A 10,390-nucleotide genomic window follows, 5' to 3' on the forward strand; every position below is an offset into this window, starting at 1 on the left:
TCTTTTTTTAGGAGACAGTGCATGCAGCAGTCATATGAAGACATAAATTTATTGCAGTTGTAGTTTCCACATAAATTCTTTGTCAGTTATTTCATATGCATCAGAAATAACATGCTGGGCTCCAGTGCTGCAGTCGGTGTTGGAATTCAAAGCAGGGAAGTACAAAAGCTGTAAAATGATGCGGCATCTGGACGCCATACTGTGTCTGTGGAGCCCTGAGTCACAGGAGAGGAACTAGAATAAAATGACTGCCTTTGCAAAAACGAGAAAATTTATTTGGCACTATAAGCTGCAAAGGGAAAGTTAAAGTTAAAAATTAGCCTTGAGAGATGGTCATAACATTGCTTGCAGATTAGGGGATTTGGTGAGTGTTTTTGTTTACAGAGGTCTTTCTCTTTTTATAGAGTAGATATAGGTCCAGTTAAGTTGACTGTAAGGGAAATCAGATTGTCCATTGATATTTTTATATAAAATGAGAATAATGTCCATTGAAAGTTATGTCTGTGGTTGATTATTTAAAACAGCAGCAACAGCTTTGCTGAAGGAGAAAAACAGCTGTGTGATATCCTGAATGTCGGTTATCCTGAAATATAACACTTCTGTATCTCCTGGCCTTTCCTTCTGCTACACCTGCTATCTTTCACTTTTTGGCCCATTCCTGGGATTGGTCTGGTTTTACATTTGAAGCTCCCAGAATTATAAGGCCCAGAACTAAGCTCCAGTTCTTCATTTGCATATTTAGAATGTTGACTAAGCCTAAACTTCAATATAACAATTGTCAGAACAAGCTACCAGATTCTCACTGTGACCCTAATGAAAAGTAATGGAGGGAACCAACATTCCTAGAGTGTCTGCTTTGTGCCAGGCAGTGTGCTAGAAGTCTCAAATATAGGCTATAGATAGTATTTTACTAATGAAGAAACCAAAGCTCAGAGAGTTCAGTACTCTACCTGTGGTCACACAGCAAGTTAAGTGGTAGAACCAGGATTTGGGTCCCTATCTGTGTGATTCCAAAAACCTAGGCACTTTCCTTCCTGGATGTTTCTACTTTCTCAGTTCAGTTAATATGTATCTAAGGTGTATTTATTTTAAAAAAGCAGTGTTTATAGTATATGTTGTGCTTTTCTGTTCATTTCTTCCTTTTAATAGCTGTTAACTAGAGTTCTCTGAGAAACAGGTGATACAAAATATTGGCACCCAAATCTGTGATTCACATTTTATTACCAGTTGCTTAAGAAGATAATCGGTGATAACAAAAATTAATGTGCTTCGAATTTCTCCTTTTTCTTGAAGATTTGGGGGTTGGCGGGGGGAGGTGGTACTTGAGTAGCTTTTGCTAGGAAAACAACAGATAATTCAAACCAAGTTCTGGAAGTTTAAAAGCACTGAAACATAAGCAATTCCATAAAGTTTGAAACGAACCGAAAGGACAGTGAAGTTTTCATTCTATCAGTGTTTTTCCTATTGAAATTAAAGTAGTGTGGTCAGAGACAGTCACGGAACCAATCTTTTTCTTTTTGGGCAAACGTGGTGTCTTTATTTCATACGCTCTGAGGAAAGGGTCATAAGTAATTAAGTTGGGCAGTTAGATGGGAGAGTTATCAGCATTTTTGGCTAGGTCAGGGAAGCAATGAGTGAGTAATCCTCTTGGCCTGATTGGACTCTACTATAAACATAACCTTTTTCCCTCCATCTCAGCGATTTAAAACTAAACAAAACAAGAGTCCCTCAGAAAAGCCTGCTGTCAGTGGCAGGGCTGTAGGACTTCACATCTGGGTTTCCAAGACCACGCTGAGCACATGGGTTCCCTAATACGTGTTCCCTCATTATCGCTACTGTATGCAGCCGATATTAAGGGGTCTGGAAGGGAAATTTTGTTGCTAAGAGACAGGGAATCTTAGAGCACTTAACACATGTATGGTTTTTGGGTTGGTGTATTTTTTTTTTTAACCAGTTGGTTTTTGCCTGTGAAGGGGATTCTGAACCTATGGTGTAGGCACAGTTCCAGTGGCCTGTGGCCTGTGGAAGGGCAAAATGAGTGGCGTCTCCTTATAACATGAATCATGTATTGTTTTTCTTCATCATTTCTCGTCTCTTACTCTCATCCTGTAACACGTTTGTGGTTCAGTGACATCCTACAAAGGGGACGTGTGTTGGGTTGGCGCACTGCTGCATGATCTTAGCGTAACTGGATTGTTACTACTCTGCCCTCTCCTTTCCACAGAGAACCTGCAGTTTTGGAGGATTTGACTTGACAAATCGTTCTCTGCACATTGGCAGTAATAATTCTGACCCATTGGTGAGTGTACATCAGAGGGGAAGCAAAAGATTTGGATTCAAGTGATGTGGTTGACATAGTTTCACATTTAGTATCTTTGAGAATCGGTACTGGGTGACCTTTTCCTCGGGATCCTAAATCGCATTTGGAGAGAAGCTCTATTTCCCCATCTTAAAGACTCTTCACAGTCTCACATGGACTGAATGATAACCACCTGTGGCCTCCATCTCTCTCTTTGCAGAAGCATCATTTCTTTAATACCCTGGTTTCCAGGTTTCTTCAAGTCACACGTCCAGATGAGTTTAGATGGTCTTAGTCATTGGTGCACGTGTGCTTTTTGCTCATACTAGTTGCAAGTGCACGTGGCTGTTACACATAGGTAGGGCCACAGCATGGAGCCCTGTGATTTGGGTTCCAAGAGTATGTGACAGCATTTCTGAAAACCAGGCTTGTCATAGGCCAAGTGCATTGCCCTACACCAAGCGTAGGTCTTTCTGATCTGGGGTATCCTGAAATGAACCCAGTCCCCTTGGGGCCAAAGCAAGCCAGACTCCTCAGGGCCAAGGTGACCGCCTGCTCAGACCTGCCACTGGATCACAGTCTGGGGACAGGCCACCTTTACAGTGTACAGGTTCTCCCTAAGGTTTACTTTCTGAGGTCCCAGAGCTGTAGGTGAGTTTTCCATACAGTTTTGTTTTCCCCTTGTGCAGTTGGTCATGCAACTGTGAAATTAGGATTCTGTGCTTTATAGTTGTTATGGCCATGTGTTAGTGAAAGCACCCATCTATGATTTTTTGAAGTGTTTGAGAATTTCCTGGAAGAATAAAACTATTTTATTTGGATATCAAATTTTATTGATTTATAAACCAATAATATTATGTGGTCAGTCTTTTAAAAAATAAAAAGTATGATTTTTTTTCCCCTCAGGGGAATGTTTTGTTTTGTTTTTTAATGCAAAATAGAATGAAAGGAGACCACAATCTAACTTGTTCAGAAAAGAAAATTTACAGTCTTAGGAGTTGGCCACACGAAGTGCTACAATGATATAAATCTGATCGGATGCTGGACTTTTTTTTTTTTTGGCTGCGTTGGGTCTTCACTGCTGCGCATGGGCTTTCTCTAGTTGCGGAGAGCGGGGCTACTCTTCATTGCAGTGGGTGGGCTTCTCATTGCGGTGCCTTCTCTTGTTGCGGAGCATGCGCTCTAGGCGCACAGGCTTCAGTAGCTGCAGCACACGGGCTCCGTAGTTGCGGCACACGGGCCCTAGAGCACGTGCAGGCTTCAGTAGTTGTGGTGCATGGACTCAATAGTTATGGCCTGCGGGCTCTAGGGTGCATGGGCTTCAGTAGTTGTGGCACGCGGGCTCAGTAGTTGTGGCTCATGGGCTTAGTTGCTCCCCAGCATGTGGGATCTTCCCAGACCAGGGATCGAACCTGTGTCCCCTGCGTTGGCAGGTGGATTCTTAACCGCTGCACCATCAGGGAAGTCCCCAGATGCTGGACTTCTAATGATTGAGATTTGCCATTTTGTTCTTACCACTTTCTTGGGTGATTCAGTAGTATTATCCTTTACTTCTTCCCCGCTGCTGGGATTAAGTGAACATTGGTTCATCTAAATCATTCTTTATTGATAAAATACAGTCCCCTTGGGTATTTAAAATGGTGGGAAAACATGTACCAGGAGAAGAATATACTAAATTTAAATAAAACAAAGTGACTCACATCCCACTTTAAGCAAACAAATAAGCAAAAGTCACTTAGTCAATAGCTTTTAATTTTTAATCAGAAAGATAAATAACATAGCACTGAGTTAACATAAGAAAAATGTGGAGATCCTGGAGCATGTCAGTGTTTTGCTGAGAGGTAGGACACTCATGGTTTGAATAATAAAACCTGTTTGTGGGCTTCATTTTCTGTCATTAAGATACTTACAACATTTTATTTTGCAGGGTAAAGAAGGAGATTTTGTGTATAAAGAAGTAATCAAATCACCTACCGCTTCCCGAATCTCTCTTGGAAAAAAGGTGAAATCAGTGAAAGAGACAATGAGGAAGAGAATGTCTAAAAAATACAGCAGCTCTGTCTCTGAGCAGGTATGTGACAGCTGAGCAAAAAGCCCCCTTGGTTCTTCCCAACAACAAGAAAAGCTGAGGATTGTTGGTCTGAGATTTTAAATGGTGCTAAATATATTCACAGGCATTAACCAGGCTCCAGGACCATGCTTGGTTTATGTAGACAAACATTGGATTCAGCAAATATTTATTAAGCGCTTAGGGTCACCCAAGCACCAGGTTTGGTGCTGGGAATACAAAGCAGGCCCTGACTTCTAGGTACAGATGAGAGAAAAAGACAGACATGTAAAGAAATGATTATTCTTTAATGCAATAAGCACTAAAAATTAGAAGACAAAGGAAGGATTTTATTTTCTAAAATATTCCTTGCTCCAAAATGGGCATCACCAGAATCAAACCTTAAAAAGACACTCAAGTTTTCTTAGACAGATGACTTTCCAAATAAATGTAGCATAAGTTGTTCTTAGGAGCGCGCAGCAAGTCTGAGAAGTAAAGTCAGAAAGTGCTTCCTGGCTTCAAGACTTACACAGTAATCGTGTTTCTGCGGGCGTGTGTTCACTAACCAGCCCTATCTGCAGACTTTAAGACATCACAGAATTGACACCACTCCCTTCCCCAATTCTATAAGTTCATCTCTAGGAACATAACCTTCTTTTTATGGGTCTTATTTTTATGGGTGGAGGGAATAAAGACACTTGGAAGGCTGGGCCTGAGATAATTTTGACCATTAGATTTTCAAAACGCTCTCCTCTGGCACCTTAATAGTATGCATTCTGTAGTCTGTTGAAGTCTCCGTTTGTGAACTGTTTGTCTACTTAGGAAATGCGTAGGTAATGCTGCTTTATCTACCAAATAGAACAGCAGGGAAAGCAGGCATTTTTGCTCAGCTGCTGCCCTCTGGTGGACATGGTGAGCTAAAAACCAAGCATGCCCCTGTTTGAACTAGCTAGCCAGCCTCCCGCGCTGTGCTTCAAACAAAGCCTGCACATCTTCAGCTTATTACAGTGGTTCTCGTGGGGTATTGGGTGTGTGTGGGGGGGTGTTGATTTTGCTCCCTCACCAACCCCAGGGGCATTGGCTAGGGGCATTTTTAATAGTGGCAGTGGGTTAGAGTGGAGTGGTGTTGGGTGCTACTGGCATCTAGAGGATAGAGGTCAGGGATGCATCTTTATGATGTGCAGGACAGTCCATGGAAACAAAGAATTAACCATGCAAAACGCTGAGAGTGCTCAGGTTGAGAAACTGTGGCCGGTTAGATCTGCAGGGGAAGTCTGGCTGCCTCCAGTATCTCTTCTCCACGAATATTTTCCTTAATCTTTTCGTTTCTTGTCCCTGTGGGTGTGGGAGTGATGGTGATTCTATATTTCTTCCCAGCCATGAAGCAAGCTGTGCACGCTCGAGTGAGACAGACATGCCAGTGCCATGAATTAAAGCACTTTATTTAGTTGGCTTTTCCCCCAAATTGAAACATCTATTAAAAGCTCTTATAAACTTACATTCCTAGGGGTCTTCTGCTTCGTGGGTCATGAACATAGAACTTTCATGTCATTTTGAGCATTTTTCTATCATTTTACTACTATATAGATGTCTTGTAGTTTTAGTTCTGTTTTTTTTTAAAGCGGTCATTGCACATAATCAAAACAAGAAGGAATCATTATAATGCTTTTTAGAGAGAGGAAATTAACATTGTACGGCTTTAAAAAAAAACTTTTAAGCAAAGACACCGACTGTTTTAGTAAGGATTTTTATCTGCTCTGTTCCTGCTATATGCCCAGCCTCTGAAATAGTACCTCTTCTTGTAATCAATAAATATGTGATGAATAAATTAATAATTTTTAAAAAGCATTTGTGAACATACAGTATCAGAGGTGTGTATTTGGTATTGCTGTTTTTCAGACTGGGAGGTTTTTTCCAGAAGCATTTAAAAAAGATTTTAATTGGAAAGGTGGCTTATTGTATGATTCAGAAAAGAGGAATGAAAACCTCAGGAATTCATCCTTTGCAGCTTCAGTAACCTCCTAATGATGCACCCTCTGTAGCTGTTGTGGTTGTTTGCTTGCTTTCCTTAAATGTAAAGCAGGAGAGTGTGTTTTGGATCAGAAGCTGCCCTTTCTATTGTTCTTAAATGTTTGCAGGGCCCCCGCAGAATCTCATCAAAGCCCTTCTGATGATTCGGCATTATGCAAATAACAGGTTGCCGTTAGATGGTTTTGTGTTCACGTGGCTGTGTAATAATATGCCAGAAAGTGTTCTCTTTGGGCCAGTAAACCATTCTGACTGCAGACTTTAAAAAGTGTGATACTGTCGTATCTGTTAGCACCTCAAATCAAATGAGCGTGCTATAGTTACACGTGCAGATGCGGGGCTGTCCACCCCAAAAGTGAGAATACTGCCGAGTCACTACTGTCAGCCTTCTGATCTAAAAGGGACTCCCCAGCTGTTTATTAACAACAGAAGAGGAAGTGAAAGAAGCTAAAATCGTAGGGTGACTTAAGGAAATTGTATTATAGACAGAAAAATGGTATGTTTGCTGTACAGCTGACCCTTGAACAACACAGGTTTTGAACTTCATAGGTCCACTCATAGGTGGACTTTTTCAATAGTAAGTGCTACAGTACCACACGATCTGTGGTTGTCTGAATCCACAGATGCAGAGCCTCAGATAAGGAGGGCCAACCGCAAAGCTGGTCAGCACCCCTGACCCCCGTGTTGTTCAAGGGTCAACTGTACATCTGGGTCCTAAGTTGGTATTTTATTAGCCAGTTTTAGTCATTTGTGTAAACAGAAATATAAGAATCTGGGCTTTGTGTGTGTGTGTGTGTGTGTGTGTGTGTGTGTGCGCGTGCGTGTGTGTAAATGTTTCCCTTCAAATAGATTAAATATTCTCTGATGATACTTCCGGATACTACGTTGCTAGTGGGTTGTATCTGGTCTACATTTGAAGTCCAGCGTTATTACTGAACGAGGGAGTATACTAAGTCTCTAAGCCTTTAACGAAATGTTTTGTCTACAAGGTAGATAGATAGATTCTTTTCAAAAATATCTATTTGAGTATGAAAAACATTTTTTGAGTGTTTAATTAATAGTTACATGAACCACAACTTTAAAATGAAGCAAGGATTTAGATGAAAAAGGAAATACATTTTGGGTAAAGAATCAGACTTGGGTATAAAGATGGATTTGACTGATGTCGTTGAGGGCGAAACTGCTGCGAATTACAGAAGGACACCCATCCACTCTGGTGAAACATAATTATGTCAAAACCCATTTCAGGATTCAGGCCTTGATGGAATGCCGGGCTCCCCTTCATCCTCTCAGCCTGACAGCGAACACATGGACAAGCCCAAGCTCAAAGCCGGAGGTTCTGTGGAGAGTCTGCGGAGTTCTCTGAGCGGTCAGAGCTCAATGAGTAGGTCTAGTTTGCAAACGTAGATGATTTCCTTGGAGTCAAAATCAGACTTTTACTGAGTGTCAGGTTGAGGCACTTTAAAGATAAATGAGACCAAGTTCTTACCCTTAAGGTGCTGTTACAGAGGCAGACCTGCAAAACAGCTGGCCCTAGAGTCCTATTTGTTTAGTAGTTGATGTCTAGCAGTGCCACAAAATTGAGGGTAATGATTTTGGTTGGAGGAGAGAGGGAAAGCACGCCAGCAGATCTGGAGACTGGAGGGGGGTAGGTCGAGGGGAAGGGCTCATGAAGACGAGCAGCAAATTGAGAGGAGAGAACTAGGGCTGTGCTGCGCACACGTTGCTCTCCTGACCTCTGGGCGCATCCTCCACCTACAGTAGTAATTAGCGATCCTCTGACCACTTTTTTGTCTCACAGATTTCGGTAAAAATCTCTCAACTGTGCATTGCCCCCCACCATTTTCCTTGTCATAGTGAATCCAATTCCTTTGTTAGCATTTTAGTGGGGGTTTAATAAAAGAGAAGACAGATGCTTCTCTTCAGTCTCCAATCCTTAATCAGAAACATTTTATGCAGAATTCAACACAATAACGTAATGTTATTTTTCCCTGATGCATTTCGGGTAGTGGGAAGTGCCAATAATTCTCTTCTGGCTTGACAAAGAAAGCTAACGTCATCGTAACTTTTATGAATACAGAATGTTGATTAAAACGTTATTATCAGGGCAATAAAATAATCAACTAAGAAACAGGAAAAAAATAATAATAAGAGGAGAAGAGAATGACAGATGTCCCTGAAACAAATGCTGTGCAACCACTCCCGGTCCAATGGTGGTGTCTGCCGAATGCTATGGGGGAAAGAGACCAAGATTAAACTCACTACTTTAAAAGCATTTGAGCTCGAGCAAGTTACTTGACCTCATTGTTTCCTCATCTGTAAAATGGGGTAAAAATAGTATGCCTGACAAATGAGAGGTTATGAATGTTAAGGGTGGTGTCCTCTATCAGAGAGTCTCGGTGTCACCTGGATTCCCTGGTCATAAAGATAACTTGATGGAGGCCCCTGTCTGATTAGGGGCTTGATTAGGGAGAACAGTCAGAAAACTCAGATCCTCCCCTGGACTCTGCTGTCGTCCTGACATTTGGCTGTGTCTCGTGACTCCCTCCTCTGGCCCCTACCTTCCTAGCCTGTGATGCCTTCAGTTCCTTCTTTTTTTTTTTTAACAAATTTATTTATTTATTTATTTTTGGCTGCGTTGGGTCTTCGTTGCTGCCTGCGGGCTTTCTCTAGTTGCGGCGAGCGGGGGCTACTCTTCGTCGCGGTGCGTGGGCTTCTCATCGCGGTGGCTTCTCTTGTTCAGAGCACAGGCTCTAGGCACTCGGGCTTCAGTAGTTGTGGCACACGGGCTCAGTAGTTAGGGCTCGCGGACTCTAGAGCGCAGGCTCAGTAGTTGTGGCGCACGGGCTTAGTTGCTCCACAGCATGTGACATCTTCCCAGACCAGGGCTCGAACCCGTGTCCTCTGCACTGGCAGGCGGATTCTTAACCACTGCGCCACCAGGGAAGCCCCCTTCAGTGCCTTCAGCTTTGCTGTGCAGGGAATCTGTATTGACCCGTGTTCTGCCTGTTTTCCTGTACAGGTGGTCAAACAGTGAGCACCACCGATTCCTCGACCAGCAACAGGGAGAGTGTTAAGTCGGAAGACGGTGATGACGAGGAGCCCCCGTACCGGGGCCCGTTCTGTGGGCGCGCCAGGGTGCACACCGACTTCACGCCCAGCCCCTATGACACAGACTCACTCAAGCTCAAGGTGTGTGTCTGCCTGGCCTTGGAGCAGTAACACGGGGTGCCTTGTTGCCCTAGGAGGTGTTCTCTTCTTGCTGTTAAATGCTGGGCTGTTGTGGTGCAGACTGGCCAGTGTCTCTACTACCTTGATAAGCTGGTCTCCTCTGTAGTGGAAAATGAAACAGAGAGCCAGCCAGCATTTGGGATGGAGGAGCGTCTTGTGTTAATCCTCTTTTGTCACCACCTCATCCCTCTGGCCCTGTCCTCTGACCTCAGCTTCCCTCCAGAATTCCTGTTGCCCTCCACCCTCCAGTCTCTGTGCTTTCACCAACTGAAGAGATGTGACTGGCTTCTCTGTGTGATCAGTGACATTCATATGGGACAGATGGGGTTCCACGAAATGTATGAAGCGATTACAGGACAGCAGTTGCCACTGACATCTGAGTGGTGGGAATTCTTTTTCTAAGAAGTAGGTGCTCTCTGGGTAAGGGCAGGGCGTTTAGAGAGCCAGGTGCCCACCCATCCCTGAGCCCTGGTGGACGGACACCTCGGGCCACTGTCCTGTGGTGCAAGAGGCCAGAGGGGATGGGCCCTTGGGCCTCCATGAGATCTGGCACGGTCAGGAGTGCCCTGTCCGGTATCTGCCGGACTCCCAATCGTAGCAGGTGACTCGTGGAGCCCTGATTCTGGTCTTCCTAGTGTCTTCACATGCGTGTGATTCACGCTTCTGATTAACAGATGGTTCATGCTTGGAAATGTACCTAACGGAAAGATCTTTGTTCCCTGGGCCACAGAAAGGAGACATCATTGATATAATCAGCAAACCCCCCATGGGCACCTGGATGGGCC

At 43.5% G+C, this 10,390-nt stretch overlaps 1 protein-coding gene across 1 annotated transcript in view; it reads left to right on the plus strand.

The window, feature by feature from the left end:
• Positions 1-10,390, plus strand: part of SASH1 (SAM and SH3 domain containing 1) — a 182,356-nt gene that overhangs the window by 158,237 nt on the left and 13,729 nt on the right. Inside the window, exons 11-15 of the mRNA XM_007453214.1 lie at positions 2,225-2,299; positions 4,227-4,370; positions 7,623-7,758; positions 9,397-9,566; positions 10,336-10,390. Of these exons, the coding sequence (XP_007453276.1) occupies positions 2,225-2,299; positions 4,227-4,370; positions 7,623-7,758; positions 9,397-9,566; positions 10,336-10,390 (580 nt within the window). The remainder of the gene's footprint in view (positions 1-2,224; positions 2,300-4,226; positions 4,371-7,622; positions 7,759-9,396; positions 9,567-10,335) is intronic.

Source organism: Lipotes vexillifer, unplaced genomic scaffold (genome assembly GCF_000442215.2).
Source record: "Lipotes vexillifer unplaced genomic scaffold, Lipotes_vexillifer_v1.1 scaffold1161, whole genome shotgun sequence".
NCBI lineage: Eukaryota > Metazoa > Chordata > Mammalia > Artiodactyla > Lipotidae > Lipotes > Lipotes vexillifer.